The sequence below is a fragment of the Oreochromis aureus genome, linkage group 6 (genome assembly GCF_013358895.1).
Source record: "Oreochromis aureus strain Israel breed Guangdong linkage group 6, ZZ_aureus, whole genome shotgun sequence".
Classification (NCBI taxonomy): domain Eukaryota; kingdom Metazoa; phylum Chordata; class Actinopteri; order Cichliformes; family Cichlidae; genus Oreochromis; species Oreochromis aureus.
Window position 1 is genome coordinate 34402086 of NC_052947.1, and position 27096 is coordinate 34429181.

The window sequence follows — 27096 nt, forward strand, 5'->3', positions numbered from 1 at the left end:
TTGTGCAATACTTGGAAATGCATGTGATGCTTTGTGCTACCAAGAAAGTCCCACAAAAAAAAGTGTTTAGACTAAAAATAGAAAATTTAAAATAGACAGCAGCTCAAATATTATTACATATGCTATAAGTTAGTGCTACCTAGGCTTGGTGAACTGATGTAAGAAAACCTTCACTGCTAATATCTTGGATTTGTGCTAAGTGGAGATCTTATAAGCATGGTATTTATCTGAGTGTGGCTAGTCTCAGTTTACAAGGTATGTCTATGCACAAACAGACACTTTGTGGTCAGACAACTGGCTGTTTGGGATGTGGGGAAAGAGGGGGAAAGAGGGGAAAAGAGGGAGCAAGGCAGGAGGTGAGGGGCACTGAGTGAAGATGGGAGGAGTGTGTCTGGGTGTGGAGCTGTCATCCCACTGAGGGGAGTAGCTGTGGTGTTTTGATCAAAATCCAGCAGATGTGGGAGAGAAAAGAGGGGTGTGAGTAAATGAGAGAGAGAAAGAGGGAGAGAGAGAGAGAGAGAGAGAGAGAGAGAGAGAGAGAGAGAGAGAGAGAAATATTTCCACCCACCCAAAAGGAGACACACTCATAAACAGCAGGCAGACTGAGTGAGACTCAGAAAGACACAGAATCTCAAGGTAGCACCAGTTCAAACAGCGAGGCAGCCAGAAACAGGGTTTCATTGAGAGAAGCTGTTTTATTAAAGGGCAGGAAAAGTCACACACTCAAACAGACACACACACTAACAAACACAGCACACCACACAGACAGACAAGCGAGGACCGGCTAAACCCAAGAAACACAACCATTAGTCTTTTAGGACACAGTGTCTCTCCCCCCGTCACACATACATACACCCACCGGTGCTGTTGCAGAGAGTCTGTGCTACCCATTGTGAGGAGCAGTGCTGATCGAGCCCAACAAGTGGAGCAACAGGGAGGAAGGAGCCAACGAGTGGATGGATGCCTTTTGCAGACTCAGTGGCCTGGACCCTCTGTGGGTGAGTTTATGATGTGTTCACTGACCCTGGAATCACATTGCATTACTGAGTGTGTGGCTTTTTCTGCCACAGTCACTTTTAAACAATATGCATTTCAAAAATGAGGTATGTCTTTTTAATTCCTGCTTATTCCTGCAAAGATCTCTGTTAATTTCAGCTTGTAGTTGTCTATGAATTGCGTAATATGAAATCAAAGATATTTTTGTTATTTTGGCAGATTATATTATTAGCATTTGTTTACAGAAGTGCTGGTGTATAAACACACTGGTATAATTCTTGGTGACTGTCCTAAACTTGTTTTAATCTAATTATTTAAATGATCAGTGCCATTAGTATTAGCCAGATTAGCATTTTGTCCTTGGATACCTGCTGTTCATTGGGATTAGAAGGATTACTGGCACTAATAAATAAATCAAATGAGTAATACTAACCTTGTGTGTTTAGGGAGAAAACCCCCGTACACTGACCTTCTCAGTATTTGCAGCCAGTATTACTAAATCTAATCTAAAGCATCTCTGAATGCCAGCCTTTACCTTTGATGAATACCACAGTTGTGTGTTTATTGTCATCCTGCGGCATAACTCATAACAACGAGATGCTGATTGGGTGAAATGCATCACAGTGAGTGTGCTGCTCTAATTGGAAAAGGTTTTTAGTCTTGCATGTTTGCAAGACTCAACACTCTAAATCCCGGCTCTAAAATAAAAGGAACGGCTGTGATCCAACTGGAATGCCAGAATTATTAAATGCACTCATTCCCAACTTGACTTTTTCAACCCTCGTCCTTCCTCTTTCACTCAGTTTCTGGTTCTCGTTACTTCTTGTTCTCTGTTTCTGCTCCTGCAAAACCTCAAAACAACTGCCATCAAACACTGTTGGGAAAGTGGAAGTGTGTTACTGTATTTTGTGCAGCACTCGCTGCCATGAAACTTCAAAACACAGATGTGCTGTTCTTACGGGATGTTTTAACAGATGTTTCTGTCTTCTGCTGGCCACAAATATCTATTGCTATTAACTACACTGACCTTTTACATGTTTTGGAAATGACATCATTGCTGACTCACTGGTCACAGCCTTGGGGCAGCAATGCGGATTTATATGGATCTAAAACTGAAATTGCACAGTCCAGCTCAGCAATCTGTTCCAGAAACACCTGACCTGAAAGGTTTTAGGGCAGACAAATTTGAAAGGGGCCAATTTAGGAGCTAGGATTGTGTTTAGCGTCTTTCTTTTTAGATCAACCTAATCTATAATTTGAACAACAGGCCAAAGTGAGACAGACAGGGGAGTGATCAACGCTCCCTTAAATTACAGTCTCCATAGTTTATACACGTCACATGCTCACATTAGGTAATCTTCTAACAGTTCCTCAAAACTCAAGGGGATTGCAACACGCTGAATTGGTTTCTGAAATAAAGGGGATGTAAAAAGCAACAACAATTCAGAGGACAGTAAGTGTCTCAGTTCTCCGCTCTCACATCACTTTGTCAGGTAAAAATAGACACTATTGGCAACTACTAGAGCACTGACACCATTTCAGCCAAGGGTCAGAAACAAGCAAAAAGCACAAGAAAGAGCTCAGAGAGGCTTTGACGGGTTGGATGTCATCATAAAAGTGCGCTGCTCATCTGCCTGCCACTGACCACAGAACTCAGACAGGTCTGTGAAAGTAGCCACCCACTCGCTCCTTCTCAAGCAGTTTTTCACTTAAATGGATTTTGATATGCCAAACCTCACAGAAGCCACTGTTATACAGTAGGTGCAAAATGATGCACTCGTTGCATAACCTTAACCAGATATGTAGTGAAGCTGTATGTGAGAATCTGACTTTTAAGGCGAGGCAGCCAAAGAAGTGTATCATTATTATTGCTAGCAACTGAAACAAGAGCCTGCCAGTCAGATCATGATTCAGACCCATGTGGCAGTAAACAGTACTGACTGATGGTAAACTTGAATTAATCACAGTTGCTCAGACATGTTACCAGAAACGACAGCATCAGTGTGTCCAACGTCTCACCTGCCGGGCTTCACTCAAAAGCCTGTGTGTGGACAGACGGTTGTTACATAATAATCTCGCAGCTGCCACCAATTTTGGCCACTTTACCTTATCCCAGTTGGAAGTCTACCAGCCGAGCCAGACGCATGTGCCATGCTAGAAGCTTTAAAACCACTTCCTGTGGTGACTCCCCGGGGCAGCGTTGTCAGCACAGCCAGACACCCTGCCCCTCATTAGGGCAGCGAGGTGATAAACAAGGGAAGCTTGACAACAACAAGCCATTTAGCCCCAAGTATCTTTTTTTAACGATAGACAGACTATCTTGGTTGTGCTACTGTTACGTAATCTCAACATTTTGGCAGCATTTGCTCAACACACCTCGTCTGCACAAACTTTTATAGTTTATGGGCTTAATTATTACTGTAGTTCTTGACCTCATCGTTTAATTTGTTGACAGTTACATTGTCCTACTCAAATTGGGAAACAAGCCAGAGACGTGGTGAGGAAAAAAAATAAAAAATTCAAATACTGACTCAGCTTTTTAGCAAAGGAGGCCTTTTCCAGCTCTCACTCTCTCGGGACTGGGCACAGATACGTTTTCTGTTGACCTGCTGTGGTTTCGCTCTCCACTGGATTGATGGATGAAACGTAGGACCTGCACCAAGTCGGGATTCTCGCCACTTGGTCCCCGCCTACTTAGTCTGTCAGATGATGAATATAATCTCACAGTTTGACCTCGGTTTCTGGCTTTTAAGTATATTCTTTCGATCTGAACTTTTGAACTTCTTATTTTCTCTCTGCTGCAGGACTGGAACCGTACATGGTACACAGCCAACCCAGACCTAACCCAGTGTTTCCAGAACACAGTGCTGGTGTGGGTCCCCTGTATCTATCTGTGGTTGCTGGCCCCTTTCTACTGTCTTCATCTCTACTGCCATGACCGCGGACACATTCAAATGTCCTGCCTCTGCTCTGCCAAGATGGTGAGACATCATTTTAAATGCTGGCCAGCCTTCAGTTTATTGTTTAAGTTTTTCCCATGACAGAAAAAGGAAAAAAAAGTCAAAACATTTGCTAGGTTTGTGTTGGCGTTGTTTTTGTTTTGTTTTGTTTATTTTTGTTTTTAGCTTCTCGACTGATTCTCCTCTTACTCTCTGCTCTGTTCAGGTGTTGGGTTTCCTGCTGGCTTCATTTGGCTTTGTGGAGTTCTTCTACATCCTGTTGGAGAGGAGCCAGGATATCCAACACCACATGGTCTTTCTGCTCAGCCCTATTATACGCAGCCTGACTGTGGTAAATACTCTGGCTCTTTTTCTTACACATGTATACATCTATCCAAATCAAACTCCAGTCGTTTTCTTTTAATGTTTTATTGACCTGGAAAAGGTTACGTACACTTTAGAACTTGCATGACATTTGGAACATCAAGGATAGGAGAAAGGTGCGTTTATCAATTCCTTATTTAGCCAAAGCACTGCACTGTGTTCTTAGTGTTTGTACTAAGGGGGGAAACTACATGTCGTCAGAATGGGAGCGATAACATTGAGGCACAGTGTTGAAAACAAATACTTCAAGAATAAGAAAGCAAGAACTACAATGCAAGTTTTTGAAGGGTTATTAAAAACAGACAACAACTGTAATATTACTGGAAAGCAATCGTCTAATTGTGCATTAACTGTCCATAATTTCTATATATAGATGCACCATTGATTTGTAGATCTGACATTTGATCTTCATTCAGAGTAGCTTTTGCTAAGAGAGCTGTTTGGGAAATATTTCAGCTTGTGTCCTGTTGGCTCACATGTCACTGTGCAAATATACAGTATGCTAGTCAAACACTGAGGTGCAAAGATGCAGAACTATAGCTAGATTTATGGTGTAGCAGGCAATGCAAATATCACAGTAACCTGCTTGTATTTGACAATCACTCACCGGAGTGCAAAGCACTTATATAATGACATCACTTACTGTTTCATGTGGAGTCAATCTAAGTGCATATGTATGTGCAAAGTTCCAATGCAATGAAAGTGTGACTGTTGCAATGAAAGTCATAAAAAAGTATAATGTATCGGATATTTTATCCTGCAAAATGCAGCATAGATCCCTCTTTTACAAAATATATACAACTGTGATCCACTGTGGATATAAAATTTGCAAGAATATGACTGAATATAATGTGGCAGAGTATATACCTTGGAAACGGTATACACTACATAATGAAAAAACACTGCATAAACCATAATATTTCTTATAGGTGATGATCTAGTGTATACTGTTTCCAAGGTATGTACTGTTTGTATCTGACACATCATCATGCATCATGATGATTGGTCAATTATGTATTCGAATTCAAATGAGCTGCTTAGTGGCGAAGAACATTTACAATGGTATGGCTTCAATCCCAATTAAGTCCATATGACTGTCTTCCAACTTGTGGTCTGTCTTTAAAACAAAAACACAAATCCAGCAAATACAAAGGTGATGACACAGAATTGTAGTCTGTCTTAACCCTAATTACACAGGAAGATTCGGTCTTTATATAGCCTACAGGTGTACTGTTGGATTGGAAGTTTTGATGCCAGATGCTTCTCTGAGCACAATTCTTCTGACCACAACTGTATTTAAGTTCAGTGGGTTCAACAGCAACGCCTTAGCAAAGAAGAAGAAAAGATAAAAGACAAAACAGCCCTCCGGATACCCTAGCAACAAGAATCCTCGGTTGGGTATAAACCAAACCCCAAATTCAAAAAACCCAAAACAAAAAGCTCAGACTCAAATGTTTAGATCTGAATCAGTGCAAGACATATGCAGATTTACGCAGTCTGGAAGAGATCTTTAATCTTTACAAATGTTGTTTGTGTCTTCCCTCGAAACTTCTCGAAGCAAGCCATACTGGCCTCTAAGACCCAGATCACGGTGGTGTCTAGGGTGAGCGCTAGAACGTTATTTATAGAAAATAAGGCCCAGCGTGCAATCAGAGAAATGTTTTAGCCTTTGTTGATAGAAAAGTCCCTGAATGTTTCTGAGAACATCGATCCCACTCATTTTCAGTACATCTTAAATGACACTTAACTTGGATGAGAAGGCAAAGGAGAAGAGGAGTACAGCTCAACATGGGTGGCATGGCAAGTTTAAAATGCTGTTTATCCTGAGCAAGAGTGATAGAAAGTACAATGCTATGCAAGGGTGCAGAGCCCAGATGGGAAGGGTCCTGTGAGCTTATAAAGTTGTCGTATACGACCCACACAGTCGTATAAGTTTACGTACTGCACAAAGCTCTCTCTCTCTGTAGCCTCATACAGGTTCTGCTCAGTCTCACTCTCCAAGTCAGACAGCTTTACCCACCTGTGGTCTTTTCAGACTCTTGAGTAAATACCAGCACGTGTTTGTGTTAAAAATACACTGAGACGTGTCTTGTATCAAAAGGATACATCTCAAAAAAGGTCCCTTATTTGGAATATCTAATTTCTCACACCGGGGAGGGGGGTGGGGGGGGAGACAACAAACTCTTAAATCACATTAAGAACATGTCTCCAATCTTTTAATCTACGTGCCAGACTTATCTTTATTAAAGGATATAATTTTCTAGATGTTGATTCTAGCCACATACCACCAACCAGTCCCTGGGTGCGGGAAGGGAACACTGTGCTCTTGTTGCTCTGACCAGTTTGTTTTGTTGCCCTTCAACTCAAGTTAGTGTATGGGAACGCTTTCGCCCAAGTCAGTCAGCCCACGAATGAATCGTGGTCAGTACGGATGTAAAGTACACACATGACACCGGCTATAATCAGTAATGCCATGACGTAAAGCTCCTATTCCATCCTCAGCACTGCACACTTCCCATGTAATTATAAGGTCGGGGTTTGATTCAGGCCTAGTGATGAAGTTAGTTCCACCCACTGACTCCTACAAACAGATGGGCTTATGGTTTGCAGCAATATGGTGGCAAGACACAGCGGAAAGCTAGGAATAAGAGCGACCTTCCTCTCGTACACTGACCTAAGGCCAGTTTGATGTTAAGGTTTGGACTGGGGTTGATGTGATCATATGTGTTTAGGAGCAAAACAACCAAAAATAACCCCCAAAAAAGAAGGTTTTTCCCATGGGCTTGGTACAGCACACTAACATAGAGTGTGCCTAATAGATATGATGTAAAGTAGTCCCATAGTCTTACTTAACTCCTGCAACAGTCAATAAGTTGAACTGAGTAAAGGGTCAAATTAACCTATGAAACAAATTCATTTATACTGTATCATCCCCAGTGTTAATCAACTAATTCTCCCTAAACAGTAGCATTTTAGCATCTTTTAGCTAACTATTTTATCTTTATGATCACTAGCAATATCTAGTTTAACATAGTTAAGAATATTGTTCCCATATGCAGCAGAGGAAAACACTTCTAAAAGTGTATTAAATAAAAGTTGAAGTTATTGACTTTTGCATTTGTTCAATATTTATATCATGCTGGGCTGTCCCACAAATCCATTTTTACCATTCACTGGCCCTTTAATCTACTGTTATGTAACTGGAAGATTAACCGTGGCATAAAAATGTCCTCTTTTTCTCAAATTTCACTTAACGACAATCTTAAATCTCCAGTAGTTGCTACACAGGGAGTATTAAAGCATTTCGTGTTTAGTTGGCTAAGACCACAAAATTGAGTTAAGAGAGAGCTGGACTGGCATTGCTCAGGCGCGTGCAACCACAAGCATTAAGAGGCTCAAAATCTTTTGCTAACAGCACTGCTATGCTATGTATATAAAGCAGTGAATGAATAAATCAGGCCAGTGTTGCTGATTTTATGTAAAAAAAAAAAAACAAATATGCATTGAACGCAGAATAAAATTGCATTGAAAACTATTAAAGAAGCTACTCAGTTAACTAAAGTATTGTTAATCAGAATAGCTTGGGTCCTAAAGCACACAAGATTCTTTGACATTTGTGTGTTTTGAGTTGGCATGTTGTTCACATCCCCTCTTTACTGTATCTATGGCTTTCCCTCCAACTTCCCAAACACATTCAAGTCAGGTAGACCAGAGACTCTAAATTCCCCATATGTGTGACTGTAAGTGCGTGTCTATTTATATTCTCTCTCACTGATGGGCTGGTGAGCATCAAATGTGTTGGGGAAAATGAATGAACAAATGAAAAAATGTTTCATCATCACTGCAACAAGAATGTTGTTTATATTAGCATAAAGACATTCACTCGATTTACACAAAATGCTTCAGGTTGTTGATGCAAAAAAACGTTATATAACTGACGGACTAGCAGTTTATAAGAGGACAGCACTGCGGCTCGTCCCGGGGTAACCAATGTGGGTGCTCATTATGAAACCTAAATCCGCTTTCTCCCCACTTGGTGATGAGCTGGCACGGTGAAGTGACGTCTCACTTGGCCAACCACTCGGTGAGGGACCAATTACAGAGGTTCACAAGCAGATGCGTGCCTCCTCTGAGCACAGACAGATAGCCAGCATGTCTAAACCAAATTAGTCTCTCTTTTTTTTTGCTTGTTTGTTTGTTTTTTGGAGAAAACAGGAAAGTATATAGGACAGTGTGGCATGCGGCGTACATGTGTCATTTTTATAAAGAGAAAAGAGCCAAGTCATATTCGTGTCTGCAGCCAGGGAATTCCCAGAATCATAGCTGGTTTTTTGGAGGTTTTTATAAAACCAGTGACCGCATTACATTAGATCACATGAAATCTGTGCTCTGTGGAAAACACTCGCACTGACAGTTGCAGCTAATAGAAGAGAATGAGGTTCTGTGGTTCCACGAGTGGCATCCGGTGACACACGCAGCCATTAAAAGATCATCAGTCAGCATCCTCGGGTCATACATTTGTTTTAGTAAGCAAGACAGCATTTGTTAATATTAACCAGAAAAAACAGCTTGGTGGCAGTTTTATTCCCCTGCATCAAGTGAAGGTTTTTCCATGAATTAAATGTCGTGTAAAATGTTAACCGTAGTTTACTCCAACGTTTGTTAGCGTTTTTTGCAATTTACTTTGTTGCTATATGAAGTTTGCACTGCATTTACTAGTGGATTGTGAAATTATTGTACTGATTTCTAAGCTGTTAGCTGTTAGCTAGTTTGGCTCATTGTTGGTTCGGTGAGAAACGATGAGCATAAATATCACTTTCTTTGGATTTTTGCAGAATATCAGAATATCCAAATAACCTGAAGTCTTCATATAGACATAAATCCAGGGGCATTTAGAGTCAAAAGAAAGCCTTTTGAGAGATCTCTGTTTTTAAATTTATAATGCAATCTATAGACACAATGGCAGTTAGAAAGCAGCTGACATGACTGTACACAGACTATGAAAGTACTAAATCTGAGTTTCCCAGAAACTGGAAAACATTGTTGTGCTCTACAAAAGTTGATTCCTCCTGGTCCTTTTGTCCGTGAAGTCACTTCAGGCAGTATCAACGTGGCATCACAGATTGGAGTTTGGCTCTCTTCTCTCTGGTGCTCTCTGGGATAGAGTTGTTTCCTGTCCTGTGTTGCAAGAACCACACATGTTAACTGTTAAATTAAAGTCTTTCTGTCTCTCTTTCTAGATCCTGGCCATGTGCATCATCCAGTTGGAAAGAATAAGAGGCTGTCGTTCCTCTATATTCCTCTTCCTGTTCTGGGTCTTGGCTGTTGTTTGTGCTCTGGTGCCTCTAAGAGCAAAGATCCAGCTAGCCATGGATGAGGTATGTTGTTAGCCTATTAATTAATATAAAAATAAATTTACCCTTTAATATAAACGATATCATCTTGCATCCAAAAAGACTGAAATCAAAAATAGGCTCATGCCAAAGTGAATTTGTAAGCGTGCCCAGTTTGAACTTTGTGAACCTGCCATGTCTAAACACCGTGAAGAGGTATCTAATCAGCTGTGCTCCGACCCATAGTCTAGACACGAGACTCCAGCAGCACAGCTTGAGCTGTACCCTGTGTCAGAAAAGAATTTCTATTTTATCCCCCAATTTTAACCAAGGTAGCCCAAAGTTAACACAATGTGTTGGAGGATGACACTGCCAATTCTGGTCAAGCCTGTGTGTGTTTAGGGTTTCCTTTTCTTCCTGTGTCTCCTGTCAAACACAGCAATCATTGTTGTATGGGGTAGGTTTGTATTTTTATTCACGCAGCCGTGGGGCAGTCGCATTTGCATTTCCATAAAAACACACACACATCCATATTTCTGTTTTATCGTTTCTCAGTGTGACATTCCCATACTGCTTGGGGGAGAGTAATGATGGGCCTGGGATAAATGCTGGTGAGACATGGCAGCCCAGGGTCAGACCAGAGGAACGTCAGCGCTGTGTTTATGGGCCTACACTGCTGTAAACACAGCCAGATGGAAATCTATGCATTCACACATAATGTAAAGCCATATGATTTACACGCAGATGTTTTCATTTTACACATGCGGACACATGAACGGTGCACACATGTAACCGCTCATAAAGTCATACTATATCCTCCATACCATATTTCTAGTTTATGATGAACCGTATCTACGTATTAAATTTTAGGCTTTTTACCACATCCTCTCCTCCAAAAACTGTTGATGCTGCCAGCTAGAAGGTATTATACGTCAAGACTGGCATTTAAAGTTTCAGATTTGCAGGCAACTCCCCTAAAACTCATAAAACAAAGGAAGTTATAATTCCTGGTAGACTAATTGGCTTAGTCTACCACAAAGACAGTAAACTGATTACAAAAATTAAATGTAATGTGTCAGCTACTGAGAAAATGATTTTATTTTTATGCTAAATAGTGGGGCTAGGTATCAAGCATACAGCCACAAGAGATATCACTTCTCTCAACTAACTTGGGAAGGAAACTGAATGTGCTTTTTCCCAGAATGTACAAATATGAATTTAATACTCATACAGTTGCAACAGAAGTTGTGAGGAATTTCCAGGATCCCATCGGTAAATAAAAATCGTATTGGATCTCAGAAGTAAAACCAAAGAAAGGAAAGATTTAGGCAATGAATAGTGACATTATTGATCTGTTTCAAAATTGCAAACAAAATTTCTTTAGTGTATTTTTGACTGGTATATTTCAATGTCTGTAATTTTAAGTCGGTTCATTAATTAAAAATGCCATTTTGTTCCCAGTTATCCTGGCCAGTATTTGTTTTCTGAGGGTTTTATTATAGCGGTCATCACTAACATCAGTACTTTTGCATGACAAAATCCAAACAGTACAGTGCTGTGATGAGCTATAAAAGAAGCGGAGGCTGCACAGCTCAGCACTTTTATTCAGTGTGGACTGTATATAGCGCCGAGATGTATTCTAAATGTTTACAAAGAATGTGTCCATTTGAAATTGCAGCGGTGACAGCTCAAGTTGACGGAGTTCATGTTTGCGGACCCTTGGTCATTCTTAGCTGCTTGACCTACATTTTTCCCACCCACTCTCCGACCATCCTGACCCTGTTTTTCACAGTGTGGCCGGATCCGTTTGGCTTCTTCGTATCGCCTTTCTGGGCACGGCACCACACTTTTCAGAGAAAATCATGTTACTGTTTACCATGGCTCCAACTCTTATGCATAGCCATACTGCTGCACATACATAGCACACAGCCTGTGGCAGTGGCTCTGACCCAGTAGTAAACAAAGCCTGCGCCAGAGCCCTGTATGTCTGTATGTCAAGAATAACATGCGAGTCCTACAATTCACAGAAGTCTCTGAGTGGTTAATATTGCAGCTGCACCCTTGATTGAAAGTAAGGGTGCTGGTTTGTGAAACCACAATTTCCCTGTTTACAGATACGGGCTCTTAGCGTGACTGCGAGACAAATTTAACTGTTGTTTCATTTATAAAAAGCACACCATTAAAGACTCTGGGTTTTCACCCTGATTTGGCTTAAAGGTCCAAAATACTCTTTATTGTGTCTGTGATCCCGGTGCAGAAACCATCCTCCGCTATACGCCGTGCGCTAAAAGGAAAAGCTATATAATGAATTTTGTGCTGTTGTGAAACTGCACACAAAGCCACAGTGGTGACAAATGATCCATTGTACCACAGTCAGGATGTTGTGTGATTTGTTAAGTAATGTTGAAAGAGATGAAACAACCAAAATACATTTTGATCCAAATGAAAACCCTCGTCATGTCAGAGCAGTGTTATTTTTCTGTGGCACGAGCTCGGCCGCAAAGCCAATTAATTGTGTCTCTAGTTTAAAATAAATGTCTAAATTGCAAAACTTGCTTGAAACCAATAAACTCAAAGAACTTTAACTGCAACATTCTGACATTATCAGCTGCCTTTTCATTGCTTTTCCTGTTTATTTATTCCACAGGGCATCGCCTCTGATATTGTACGATACCTCGCCTTCTTCTCCTACTTCACAATCCAGTTGGCCCAGCTATTCCTGTGCTGTTTTGCTGACCAGCCTCCAGAGGGAAAAATCATCTCAGAAAAGGTAGGCAGAGGAGAATGTGAGCCGCTTCCGTCAAGAGCACCCTCTCTGATTCAATACCCAGGAACGAAAAATGCCAGAGTGGCTGTCCTGTGGTTTTCCGCTTTTGTTGTGAAGACACTTTTCACTTTTGGAGGAAATGATGTGATTCACATCCTCCCTCCTTTCACTCTCACATGTCCACTTTGGCTTCCTGTGAGAGGAGTGTGAATGACTGTGTGTGTGTGCGTGTGTGTGTGCGTGTGTGTGTGTGTCTGCATACCTTCAGTACTACTCACTCACTTTGTGAGATAACATCGAGACCACTGCTAAGAGTCTGTGACCACACAGCAGAAAAGCAATTACTTAATACAGATCTCACTGCCCCATCAAACATGAGCTTGGTAAAACATTGTTGAGCTCAGAATAATGCACTTAATGGGGGCAACTCACAGGTGAATGAAAATGAGCTTCTAATTAATCAAACAGACATATGATGTAATATTTCCCCAGTGGTAAACAATTGAAATAGCTGGAAAAGTCCCCTAAGAAATTGCTGGCAAGTAGCAAGGAGGTTGAGGGTGTAGAAGCCACAGTCTGGCGTGGTGGACACACCCATTTTCCTCCACCTCCTCCGCTGCTCTGCCCCACGCTCTGGTTAGAGTTACTCACAGGAAGAGAGGAAGAGGGGAGACAGAGAGTAAGAGCACTGCTAATGATGAGAGCAAACACCCCAGTGAGGGGGTGGCAGGGTGGAGGAGATGCCATAAAGTTTGCGTGACGGGACAAACTCTCTGTTTTTCTGCGTGTGTATCCACTTGTTATAGTTTGTGATGACACATTTCCACTCTGTCTGCAGCAGACCTCAAAACGTCATATTCACCCTGCGCTAACACTGAGCACTATTTGTTCTGTTCTGTGGGAGTTCATGGCCTTTGCTCCCCAGACTGGACCACCTGAGTGTGCAGTGTTGTTTGCGCACATTAGCATTCTTAAACACAGCCCGCACAAGTGCACCATTCAACCATCAACCGACGGACTCTGCTAGGATGTGTATTTCTCAAAAACCCTCAAGTGGTGAGAGATTTACTGCGAAAACAACAGTGAGTCTGGTCTTTAATCTGTTGCAGAATCCCTGTCCTGTGAAAGATGCCTCTTTCCTGTCAAAGATCCTCTTCTGGTGGTTCACTGGGTAAGATGGTTCTTTAAAACCCTTTCATTTTTAGGCATCGGCTGACTCACTGCAGCAACAGTTTGTGCTTGTTTACAATAATATGTTTGTTCTGTTTGAATCATTTCCCGTGTTTCCTCCTCAGACTTGTCGTAAAAGGATATCGCACCCCACTGGAAGCAGGGGATCTGTGGACCCTAAGGGAGGAAGACACATCACAAAAGATCATCTCAGATCTGGAACAGGACTGGACAGCTGAATGTGCTAAACTTCAAAAGTGAGAATTATTTAAATTTGATCAATTTAATTTGGTACTTTGGGTATTTACAGTAGTACTGCAATGCACTTTGCATATGCATCTGTATACCTCTCTAGTATGGCTGGGATTACGCTCCTTTAAGACACGTACACAAACATCTGCAGACACCACAAACACATAATTGTTCTCATTATACTACTTTCTAGTCCACTCAGAGTCTGCTCGGGGGAAGCATGTGCAGTTGGTGGACAAGTCTGTGGGGTCACCGCAAATTGGAGGGTACAATAACAGCCGTGCTGAGCCTCACATGCAGCTGCTGCTGATGAAATTGACATCATTCATACCCTAGTGGACTCTCGTGTACTAGTGAATGCAGAATCTATAATAAAATCTGTTACAATAATGGAACCAATAGCATAATTTTTGTGTCAACCTGATAAACAGTCATCTTTCAAGTCCTCAAACTGCAATGCAGACTTTCTGTTGAAAATTCTTATTTAAATCCGAACCTTAGGTAACCACGTCTTTATTGGGATCATCAGCTTTATTTGTTAGATTTTAGAAAGCATCTGCTTTAACACAGTTCTCCACATCAGAAGAGAAGCATGTAAAATGTCGCCATACTCCTTTAAAGAACCACATCTTCAGCTGTTTAATGTTTGATATGTATCAGGCAGCAGTTGGTGCATGAATCTGCAGCACAAAAGACAAGGACACGACATGTGCAGGACATGCACGTGTTGTCTTGCATGTTTCTTCTGTCTTGCTATTTTGACATAGCCCTGTGATCCCCTGTACTCCTCTCCTTATTGTCATAGCCAAAAATCAGTTCCATTTTATTGCAATGTGGTCAAACATCAACACGGGGCTGGTCGAATTAATGACCCGAGCAGAGCAGAGCTGTAACTGTGGTAAATTAAAATTTGGGATGTCTCATCACCACAGGCATTTAGGGCTAAAAATAGGCTCAAAGAGAGTCACTTGAGGACATACAATACCATAATGTCAAGACTAGAGAGTCTGTGCCATTTTCAAGGCTTGTTAACACAATCCAGGGCTTTGAAAGCAGTTGTTAAGTCTAATAATTATTTCAGCAAATAATGCTTTTCTAAGCTGCAAACAAATTCAGTGATGGCACGAAAAACAAGTGTTTTTGACATTGGAGACTTGAAAGACAGCAGCATGTTGGTGCATCTCTAACATAGGTGGGGGTAACTGTGACCATGTCTTCGCTCTTTTAGGCAGGAGAAAGCCTTGGCATCAGGTGTGGCGCTGGGAAGCCGACTGCCAGAGCAGGCTCAGCTCCTCAGGAAGTTGCAAAAGGAGCAAAGCTCTGGCTTCTTCCTCCTCAGAACACTGGCACGCAAATTCGGCCCGTACTTCCTGACTGGCACTCTGTGTATCATATTCCACGATGCCTTCATGTTCGCCATCCCTCAGGTGCTAAGGTAAGAGTGCACCACAACCTCAAATTCTGCTTTTATGAAAGACATGTGGCTTTAAGTAGATGCAGTGTGAGTTGCCAATATTTGCAAATATTAAGTGTATCTCGGTCAGTACCATGAGGCCCATGAGTATTTTTTTCCATTGCTGAAAATCCCTTAGATAGCAGTTCTCTTATGAATATAATCCACAAATGTTGTTGTGACGATTTAGCATAAAGATAGAAATGAAGTAGTCTAATCTGATAGAAAGAGGTTTACTCAGTGCAAGAAACTGTGCCATTATATTTGGAAGGGGATACTGTTGTTGAGTTCTCAAATATAGCTTTTTCACTGCTCAGTGTCCCACAAACCAAATGGCATTGAGTGTACTGTATTAAGGAAAGCTCCAGCCAGACCTTTCCAAACCTCAGCTCTGACTGAAATTACCTGGATGCACTGCAGACCAGGCTAGAGTAAAATAAAGTTTTATTGTTTTACTGCTGGGAAAATTCAAGAAACAGCAGACAAAAATACGACCGTCTAAAATATCTCTTTAAATATAGAGATAGACAGATAAATAGCGTTAAGGGATTTGGTGATTTACGACAACTGCCAAACAACAACAGAAGCTGGCAGCAGTGAAAACAGGTCATGGCCGACCCGCCACCCGCCTCACCATCCCACCAGTCAGACTGGAATGTTGTTGTTGATGCAAAGCACAGAATCAGTGGAAGTGTTAATTACGGTCATAGAGCTGTGAGCAAGAAAAGTAGACGAGACCACAGCCCTCTTTGCTCCAGTAAGGAGGACATGAAGAGAGAGAGGAGGCTCTAAATGGCAGAAATGCAGTTGGACCACAATAAGGGAGCCGCTGGCCAAGTGTGAGGGCAGCCTGGCCACAAGCTGAGCTCTGTTGTGCAACCCAGGCTACTTTGTGATGGCCAGTCAGCCAGCAGCCACAGCAGCGCTCAAGGACATTGGCAAAAGCACACAAAAAGAGTCAGATAATACCAGATTGAATCTGTAAAAAGAGTAAAAACCTGTCTGTGTCTGTTTTGCTTTGCATCATTCGCAACTTTCCAGGAAAGATATAGAAACAGAGCCTCAATACAGAGGTTGAAGACAAAATTGAACATGTGCAAACATCTGAAACATTGTGATTACGTATCTGTTTGTCCTCCTCCATAGTCTTCTGCTGGATTTCATGAGAGATGAAGATGCACCACTGTGGAAGGGCTATTTCTACGCCACGCTAATGTTCCTCCTCTCTTGCCTTCAGTCCCTCTTCAACCATCAGTACATGTATACTTGCTTCACAGTGGGAATGAGGGTGAAGACAGCTGTCATGGGCTTGGTTTACAGGAAGGTGAGTCACTCTATATCTACGGACATGAAGCCACTAACCGACACAGACACACAACATAAATTATGTCTCAAGTGGCACAAACAAAAACCTTATCTTCTTCCAGATTGGAATCTGTGATTAGCAGTTTTACCTAAGATGAATGATTGTGTGAAATCTTTACGAGGATATTAAATTACACTGTAAACAATGCTAAAATTTCTCTGTCTCTTTTGTTGTCAATCCAGTCTTTGGTGATAAACAGCTCTGCCAGAAGGACTTGCACTGTGGGCGAGATTGTGAATCTGGTTTCAGCAGACACTCAGAAGCTCATGGACTTTGTGGTGTACTTTAATGCTGTCTGGCTGGCTCCAATTGAGATTGCGCTTTGTCTCTTCTTCCTCTGGCAGGTATGTCGAAATGCAGTGTTTTTACAAAGCATCCAATTCATGCACAAATGAGGCCTAACAGAGAAAGAGAAAAAACAAACCTTGAAACAATCATATCCTTTCTTTTTTTTCAGCATCTTGGCCCATCAGCTCTGGCAGGAATTGCCACTGTCATTCTCATTTTTCCACTCAACGGATTCATTGCAAAGAAAAGAAGCAAGCTGCAGGTAAAAGCTGTTACAGGAATCCTTCACACTTTCGTTCCAGTAGCCCAGACATCTGGCACGTCAGGTCAGGGATGCCACAGCTGGTTTAGATAGTGACTGAAGAGCTGTGTGGGTGTTTGGCCTGGATGGTACATTCTCCCTTGTCCTTTTGATGTCTGGTCCATATAACATGCTTGAAAAACAATGACAGGAAAGGGTGGGCAGTAGAAAGGCATAATTTTTCATTTCTTTGGAAAAACAACAGAGGCTTCTGTAAATTTGGATGCCAGTTTAATCGAACTTAGTCTTGAATGCAGTGACCGCATTCCTGGCTCTTTGTTGTTTCCTTGTTATAAAATTCACTAAAATGTAACAAGCAATAAATTCTTACTGAATTAAACAAGTTCTGTGATGTTCAAGAAAACTACTACAGCTGTAATAAGGGGAGTCAAACCCATGTTCACAAATGCATGAATCCTGTGGTCTGCTAATTGTCTATCCACTGTGCCTCAGTTCCAGCTTTGCATGCGGTCTTTTTCAAACAACAGTGAGTAAAAACCCCTCTGTCTGGTCAACAGGAGATTCAAATGAAGTTCATGGATGGCCGTATCAGACTGATGAATGAGATCTTGAATGGGATAAAAATCTTGAAGTTTTATGCCTGGGAGAAGGCCTTCCTGGAGCAGGTTTTGGGCTACAGAGAAAAGGAGCTCAAGGCTCTGAAGAAGTCTCAAATTCTCTACTCCATCTCCATCGCATCTTTTAACTCCTCTTCTTTCTTGGTGAGAACAATCATTTGATAGACATTCCAATACAGAGGCTAACTCCCCGATACTAACGAGTAGTCCTGTATGTCTAAAGTCTGAATAAGCCCACTGTGCTGGAGACCTATATAGTCTGCAGTCTTGATAGTGAGGCGGTTTTGAATAAATAGGCATGTAGACAAAAAAAATATTGTAGTTTCTCAAGTACAGTAGCAATATATTAGATTTGATTGATTTGTTAGGAATTCACTTCATAACCGTCCCTTGATAGCACCAAATGCTAACTGTAGGCTAGGAGTCTAGCTTAAACAGTTGAGAAATGTATACGCGTGTACCAGAAGCAGTCAGCTGTGACTGAAAGTGATTGCTCTCAGGGGGCTAATGCTACAATGTCTCTGCTGCAGCTCATTTAATGCTTAAAATCTAAATAACAGATGCCGTGAAGAACTTAGTGGTGCTGTGACATTTCTAATCTTTACAGAAAGATATCTATTGTCTCAGCCTCTTCTATTGAAAAAATACAAGAAGAATAAAGTTTCCCTAATGAAATTACATTTAGGCCACAGCTCCACAGGTCCCCATTCATTCAGGACTCTTGCAGGCACCATACCTTAAAATAGTAGCATTCTACTAGTAACTAGTATTTTCTCAGTCATGCTAACGTGTTGGCAACCACCAGGTATAACCATTATACCATCTTACCATGCCAGAAACACAAAGTAAAGCTGACACAATACAATAATTACAAGTGTTAAGTATCACATCTCAATAAGGTTGTGTTAGATCATCAAATCATTAAGATTTATCCTCTGGAGATGTCTGAAGAGAATTTCATCTTATTCTATCAAACAACCTTGCTGGAGACGCAAAAATAAAATTATACATAAGTGGCCTTATTTTAAAGATTCAAGTCTACAAAACAATAAGACTTGGCTAGACTTAGGGTTAAGTGCCACAGACAGGGCGGGGAAGTCAGAAAGTAGTATCAGACATTTAAAGCATTGCTGCTGGTTTTCGTCTCGACGTGGGTTAAAGTATATTGACAATTTAGACCAGTGCAATCCTTGCTCTTAAAACTGTCTGTGCCTAAAGAGCATGCAGGGTTCTGCCCATAAAAGTAACATTTAGTGACTTTTTTTCGCCCCAAGATTGCTTTCGCCATGTTTGGAGTCTATGTGATGCTTGATGACAAGAACGTCCTGGATGCACAGAAGGTCTTTGTCTCCATGGCGCTAATCAATATCCTGAAGACTCCACTCAGTCAGCTTCCATTTGCAATAAGCACAACCCTGCAGGTAGGTTGCATTTCTTCCCCATCTCCGATTGAGGAGATTATTTTCACAGTCCACAGTTTAACAGCACATATCGACCATTTCATTTCTGACTGTTTCAGGCTGTAGTCTCACTGAAACGTCTGGGGAAGTACCTGTGCTCAGAAGAACTGAAAATGGAGAATGTCTCAAAGGCACCACTGAGCTCTGGTAAGAACCCCACCCATATATAAACTATTACACTGAATGAATACACTTCTATACTTTTCAGTTTCACAAATATCCACAATTCGGTTCCCCATACTGCCTGAAATCACAGGCTGTCATAATCAATATAAGCATCCCACAAGATGTAGTTGTTTATAACTGTGGACTACCACAACCTTGTATGGATCATGTGCACTGTCACTTCCTGGGTCCCCAGGCTGACTGGTAGACAGGGTAATTATAGGATGTTCCCTTCAGCGGTTGAACGTAAATCACAGCATGAATTCAGACATATGATTCAGAAAGAAATAAAAAAATATACTGCACTCTTCTGTCTGTAATCTGTCAACACTTCCTAAGACAGCTTGTGAAAAAGCAGCGGCTCTGTAATTTGTATGATTAAGCAAATTCACTTGTAATTATGCCCCGGCTGCACCCTGCTGAGTAACTTCAAGGAGAAGCTTTGTTTTGAAAGTTTGTTTATCACTAAGGATGAAAGAATACATCTGTTTTCCAGTGCTCGCTGCAGGTTTTGTTCATTTAAGTCAATCTTTTCTTTATTGTTTAGACAGAGAAGATGTGGTCATAGAAAATGGCACTTTCAGTTGGTCTGCAGAGGGTCCTCCATGTCTTAAACGGTATGTCTTAAGTATGTGTGTATATGTTTAGGAAAAAGAAATCAACAACAGAATAAAAGATTTGAGGCTTACAGGAAAATTCACTTCTTTGTTGACAGGATCAGTGTCAGTGTACCTCGAGGCTCCCTTGTTGCTGTGGTAGGACATGTAGGCAGTGGAAAGTCCTCGTTGTTGTCCGCTATGCTTGGGGAAACGGAGAAAAGAAGTGGCCAAGTCACTGTCAAGGTACTAAGCTTGTGTTCCATAACAAGGTCTATTCATAGTTTGTGGGCAACTTGTAATAAATATTGATATTCTCGCTTTTGACTGTCTCTTCACAGGGTTCTGTGGCGTATGTTCCCCAGCAAGCCTGGATTCAGAATGCCACAGTTCAAGACAACATCATATTTGGCCGGGAAAAGCTGAAAACATGGTACCACCGTGTGCTCGAGGCCTGTGCCCTGCTCCCTGACCTGGACATCCTACCTGCTGGAGATGCTACAGAGATTGGAGAGAAGGTATTGAATACTTTGTAAAAAAAAATGCTGCTTCATGCATATGTTGAGTCTCAGATGTTTTAAACGTTTTTTCTCCATGCAGGGACTTAACCTCTCAGGCGGGCAGAAGCAGAGGGTCAGTTTGGCCAGAGCTGTCTACAGAAAGGCTGATGTATACTTGCTGGATGATCCGCTGTCTGCCGTTGATGCACATGTGGGTCAACACATCTTTGACAAAGTCATTGGACCAAAAGGAGTCCTTAGAGACAAGGTAATGCCATATAATGTCTGCAAAGTGCAGTTCATCCAGTTCAACGCAACCACAAAGACAATTGCGCCAGTTACAAGTTCTGTGCTATTGTTATCATAATATGGAAACAACCACTTTGCTGACACCTTTGTTTTCAAGAAAGCCTCAATTTAGCGTTGGATTGTGCTTACATGTCATTTTTCTGACTTGTGTGGCTTGCTATACAGACCCGCATCCTGGTGACCCATGGGATGAGCTTCCTGCCACAGGCCGACCTCATCCTCGTCCTGGTGGATGGAGAAATCACAGAGAGTGGCTCTTACCAGGAGCTCCTCAGCCGCCATGGTGCATTTGCAGACTTCATCCACACCTTTGCAAGCACAGAGAGAAAAGAGAGTGCCATACAGCGAGGTAAAGAGACATTTCAGACATTAGTTTTGCTGTTTTACATTAAGACAATCTCTTAAATTCCCAGTAATAACTCAACACTATGCACCCTTTTCATGTAGCCGGTTCCAGGAGGTCTAATGCTCGCCTCAGCATGGTCGACTTCATGCCATTCTCCAGAGATCTCTCACAGGAGCAGCTCATTGGGTACATTGATAAATGCATCACTGCTCATTCTCATATTTGAAATATCAACCATACTTTTTTATGAAACTGACCTCTGACCTCTCCTTAGGGGTGACACCACTAATACTAACCTGCAGAATATGGAGCCTGTGTCTGAAACAGACCAGGAACAAGTACCAGAGGACTTGGGAAAGCTCACTGAAGCTGACAAGGCACGCACTGGAAGAGTAAGTCTGAAAAAGGCCTAAAATTAGGTGTCAGTGCCACTCCCTACCATGCTCTGCAGTTTCCCTCAACTCTGCTTAGCTTGCCAGTATCTTTCAAATCATTGTTGTTAATTTAGATTGTGCAAGTCTAATGTTTTGGTAGACAGTCACTCCCCTTATGTTATTTTTGGCTAAAACAAGAAGCCATCTTCAATGAAAAGCAATTTTACATGACCTGCCCAGCACCAAACGGCAAACAGATACACAGCAGTAAAGTTAAACACATGGTCGTGTCAGACACATTGTTCTGGTTGTGTGGGCAAAAATAGTTAGTGCTGGTTTAATAATTATAAATAAAATTGTTATTGTCTGTGATGTGGACTTGGATTAATGGCAGGAAATGGATATGAAGATAGTTCTCTTATTCCTGCTGCTTTTTATCTGTTTGTAACAGGTGAGATTGGATATGTACAAGAAGTACTTCAAGACAATCGGTTTGGCCATCATCATTCCCATCGTCTTCCTGTACGCCTTCCAGCAGGGCGCTTCACTGGCTTACAACTACTGGCTCAGCAAGTGGGCTGATGATCCTGTTGTTAACGGCACCCAAACTGATACAGACCTGAAACTGACTGTCTTTGGGGCCCTTGGGTTTGTGCAGGGTGAGTTAGTGGGTTTAATTCAAATGATGCTTCAAATGATTCAAACAATTTAACTTAGTTTGGTCATAACAAACACTCATTCTCCCTTCCCTTCAGGTGTTGCTATCTTTGGTACGACTGTTGCCATCTCTATCTGCGGGATCATCGCCTCTCGCCACTTGCACATGGACCTCCTGAACAACGTGCTGCACTCTCCAATGTCTTTTTTTGAGTCCACGCCAAGTGGCAACCTCCTGAACCGCTTTGCTAAGGAGATTGACGCTATTGACTGTATGGTCCCTGAAGGCTTGAAGATGATGCTAAGCTACGTCTTTAAGCTCATGGAGGTCTGCATCATCGTGTTGATGGCGACACCCTTTGCAGCCGTGATCATCCTGCCTCTGTCTTTCCTCTATGCCTTTGTCCAGGTATATTTTCTCCCCAAAATATAAACTCTCCACTCTGATCTTTAGTTTCTTATTTGAGATGATTCTGTTGAATGTTGCTTAGCAAGAGCTGGGTTCCATTACTGTATGTTATTGGAAAGTTCTCTGCTCCAAAACCAAACCTGCTGATTTTGCCATCCACTTGAATTTTGTTCCCCACCTGCTGACATGGATTTTGAATGCATTCACTCTGAGTTATGGGAAAGCCCTGAGCGTTCCCACTTGTTTCATTCATTAAAGATGGTGTTTTACTTTTCCATTGTGGCCAACAGAGCTTCTACGTTGCCACATCCTGTCAGCTGCGCAGGCTGGAAGCTGTGAGCCGCTCGCCCATCTATACCCATTTCAATGAGACTGTGCAAGGCGCCAGCGTCATCCGAGCCTTCGGAGAGCAGTCCAGGTTCATTCTGCAGGCTAATGACAGGGTTGACTTCAATCAGACCTCCTACTTCCCTCGATTTGTGGCCACCCGGTGAGAGGATATGCCATGATTATAAAGTGCTTTAGCTTTATTCATATTCCATTTGCTCACTTAGCAGTTTATAAGGGTTGGATAAGGTTTATAACATTAAGAAGTGTGGTTGATTTATGAGATAACAATGTTATTAATGATATTAATGATAACACTGATATCCACAGGTGGCTGGCAGTCAATCTGGAGTTTGTTGGTAATGGTGTGGTCTTAGCTGCTGCCATTCTCTCTGTGATGGGGAAAAGCACCTTGAGCCCAGGCATTGTTGGTCTGGCTGTGTCACATTCCCTCCAGGTAATACAGTCTACCCACAGTCAGGCTGTTATACTGTTATCCAAGTAGCTACCTTATTACCACCAGAAACACAGTCATATTCTTTGATTACACAGCTACAGAATGAGGCAGTTAGGAGTTAAACTAGAAAAAGTGAAGATTGCATTGTTTTTATCATTATTATTATTCAGGAAATGCCTCAAATTTCAGGATAAGTAAAAGTCTTTTCACTAAATATTGCAGGTGACTGGAATCCTGAGCTGGATTGTGCGATCTTGGACTGATGTCGAAAACAACATTGTTTCCGTTGAGAGGGTGAACGAGTACGCTGACACTCCTAAAGAGGTCATTATTCCCACCGCACACACACCTACACCAATCACTGCTTAGGACAATAAACTGTACTAGAGGAGGGCTTTTGTTTCTCTACTTATCCTTCCTTATTGGCTCATACAGGCCAGTTGGAGTATAGAGAGCAGCTCACTACCCCAGGCCTGGCCCCAGAACGGTACTATAGAGTTCCAGGACTACGGACTGCAGTACCGTAAAGGCCTTGAGTTGGCTCTGAAAGGAATTACTTTGCATATTCATGAGCGAGAGAAGGTAATACATTTTGTGTGATATTAAAATTGTTCATCGCCTTGATTTAAACTGCATAATTATCTAAAACATAATTTCTAAAACCGAATTTTTTTTTTCAGGTTGGAATTGTGGGTAGAACTGGAGCAGGAAAATCCTCACTTGCCCTGGGAATCTTTAGGATCTTAGAGGCAGCAAAGGGAAAGATCTTTATCGATGGAGTCGACATTGCTGACATTGGACTCCATGACCTCAGATCGCGCATTACTATCATTCCTCAGGTACAATAACTCATATTGAGATCTGGCTTTCATCACATTAACTGCTTGCAATAGTAATGATCTAGATCCAGTGTAAACTCAGCCATTTAAAAAATGATTAGTGATTATATTACTAATTTAGACATTTTGGAGATAAATTAAATCTTTGTCCTCTCTCGCAGGATCCTGTGCTGTTCTCAGGTTCCCTCCGGATGAACCTTGACCCTTTTGATATCTACACAGACGAGGAGGTGTGGAGTTCACTGGAACTTGCTCACCTCAAAAACTTTGTATCTAATCTGCCTGACAAACTTAACCATGAATGCACAGAGGGAGGAGAAAACCTCAGGTACACACAAGCTCACCAATATGACACGCTACAGTTCAGTAGCGTCTACTCCAGCACCACGTTTAGTATGATATTCTAATCTTCCCTTCTCTTCCTTTGTATACGTAGTCTGGGTCAGCGTCAGCTCGTATGCTTAGCCAGAGCCTTGTTGCGGAAAACCAAGATCCTGGTTTTGGATGAGGCAACAGCTGCTGTGGATCTGGAGACCGACACACTCATCCAGTCAACAATCCGCACACAGTTTGAGGACTGCACTGTGCTGACCATTGCTCACCGCCTTAACACAATCATGGACTACACCAGGTATATTAATGTTCATTGTCTATTTAGTGAATCGACAAAAAAGTAATGGTGACAATTTTGAGAATTCATTAAGTGACTTAGGCTAGGTAAAGATCCCACATTAGATGATCCCAGCTTCTGGAATTGTGCTGCTTTTATCTATTTCTTGTCACAGTCCAAAAGTCTGTGAAAAGAGGGGACTTGCTTTGGACTCTGGACACTAACCTGTAAAGGGCATTTGTCATTAGAAGAAAAAAAACTGTTTTTATGTACCATTACAAAGACAGTAAATTGTGAGAATGGTTCTAAAGAAATGTATTTTTTCATGTAGCCCTACAAACAAACTTGTTAATATTAACTTTTGCCTAAACCAGTAGTATCTAAGCAGTTTGTAGAGTCAAAGAGTCAAATCCAGGTGTAGCATGGTCACTAGTGACGTGCATTGTTTTTGCATTATTTAACTGCACTAACTTAATCAATGTATTGTTAACTTATATTCTGTAATTTGTAGATACTAATTACCATACAGAGGAAAAATATGCATGTAAAAGCTGCTTTAAAAATGGATCTGACTCTTGCTGCCTATGGATCTGAATGAGAAACAGCTAGATTATTTGTTGGACTATGCAAAAGTGTTTGAGGTCAGAGTCTCTATGTGATGCAGGCAACTTATATGCTAGTAGAGTGTTATGCTATATCCAGATACAGCAAAGGAAATGATGACATGTGAGATGACATGGAGACTGTTTTGTACCAATACGAATACAGATGTGCTTTGTAATATTTGCTTGTACTGCACAGCTTTATTACACACCTATATGTTGCATATAAACAATATACTGTCTTTCTTGCTGCTTCGCAGAGTTATCGTCATGGACAGAGGCCACGTTTCTGAGATGGACTCTCCAGCCAACCTCATCTCACAGAGGGGGCAGTTCTATCGAATGTGTCGGGAAGCTGGACTGGTCTAGGTCTCCGTTGGGCTTTGGCCATAGAACTGATGACCTGGTGTACAGATGTGGCACCTTATGCTTATGGCTCTCCAACACACATTAATCTGGGCCATTCCAAGCTTTGTGGCAGCTCCAAACACCTCTCTGTGAGGGCATTGTCGATGAATCTCAAAAGCATTTGTTGGTTTTTAACAGACAGACACACTGTCCCAAGTCAGGAAAAGACATTGTTAACCTCAGAGGATGAAAATTAAACAGGAATCCTATACTGGATATTTGAGTCTCCAAGCTACAAATGTTGTATATCGATTATTGGAGTCAGTTTATTCCATAAAAAGGATTAAGCCAAAGGCTGGAATGAAAGGGTACCACAAATCTTAAGGATTTTCATTCTCTTTAAGAATGGAAGCTATATTATTTTTGTAGTTTTTTAAGTGTGTATTTTTTTATGTTTTCTCAGGCTTAAATATGGATGTTTACTCACTCTTTTTTTAGCCTTGTATACCAAAGAAGAGGCAATTTTATAATTTTAAAATGATAGAAGTCTTATTTTGTCTTCTTGTCTCAGAAACTGGGTCAGGAAATTCTCTGACACACTAACCTTCAAAAGGTTCACTTTGGCAAAGGATGGGGAAATGAGGTTTGTACTGCATTCAAAATCTGAGCTTGGGGCAGCCAATTTAGAGTTTTTATATGTCAGGGAAAATGAGGAAAACATTGAAGTGAGCCAACACATTAGCAATCGTCCAACTATGTTGTGGCCATTGTTTATTTCTGTCAAAGTAAACACATAAAAAAGTCAATAGAGTCCTTTCTGGTCAGATTTAACCTGACACCGGTAGTGAAAACCACCATGAATGAAGAGAATGCCTCATGAAAACAATGGTGATAAATCTCTGTGTGATTGTCTCTCAGAGTCTACCACACAGACCCAGGCCATACACACACAGAGAAGATAAAAATCAGTGTTTGTTTGTTTTATTTTTTATGGTGCTGACATGTTGATTTTACTCTCTATTCAAAGAATGAACCCTATGAACTTTTCAAGGAGAAGAAGCATTTACTGTTTTGTCTTACTGGTTTAGACAATATATTGTAAGAGAAACCCAAGTGTTTATTTATACCATTTGACAAAATGTATTAAGTGTCCTTAAAATTATGAGGATTATATTATATTTATACTTTTTATAACAAGCTTGATCATTTTCACTGACCTTTTACTGTTAATGGCTTTTGTTCCATACATCATGCTGGAAAATAAAATTTA

General features: G+C 41.4%; 1 protein-coding gene across 1 annotated transcript; it reads left to right on the forward strand.

Annotated features, from left to right (window-relative positions):
- Window positions 1-636: 636 nt before the first annotated feature.
- On the forward strand, window positions 637-27096 carry abcc6a (ATP-binding cassette, sub-family C (CFTR/MRP), member 6a). Its single transcript, XM_031753890.2, has 31 exons — window positions 637-998; window positions 3801-3977; window positions 4162-4287; window positions 9560-9697; window positions 12300-12422; window positions 13529-13590; window positions 13715-13846; window positions 15070-15276; window positions 16441-16618; window positions 16843-17004; window positions 17118-17210; window positions 17768-17971; window positions 19102-19248; window positions 19347-19434; window positions 20000-20069; window positions 20168-20294; window positions 20390-20566; window positions 20649-20816; window positions 21023-21206; window positions 21305-21389; window positions 21478-21595; window positions 22029-22236; window positions 22333-22643; window positions 22934-23133; window positions 23301-23427; window positions 23650-23751; window positions 23863-24009; window positions 24108-24266; window positions 24428-24594; window positions 24703-24897; window positions 25739-27096. Exons 1-31 carry the CDS (start codon window positions 957-959, stop codon window positions 25845-25847), a joined length of 4533 nt encoding a protein of 1510 aa, XP_031609750.1. The 5' UTR covers window positions 637-956; the 3' UTR covers window positions 25848-27096.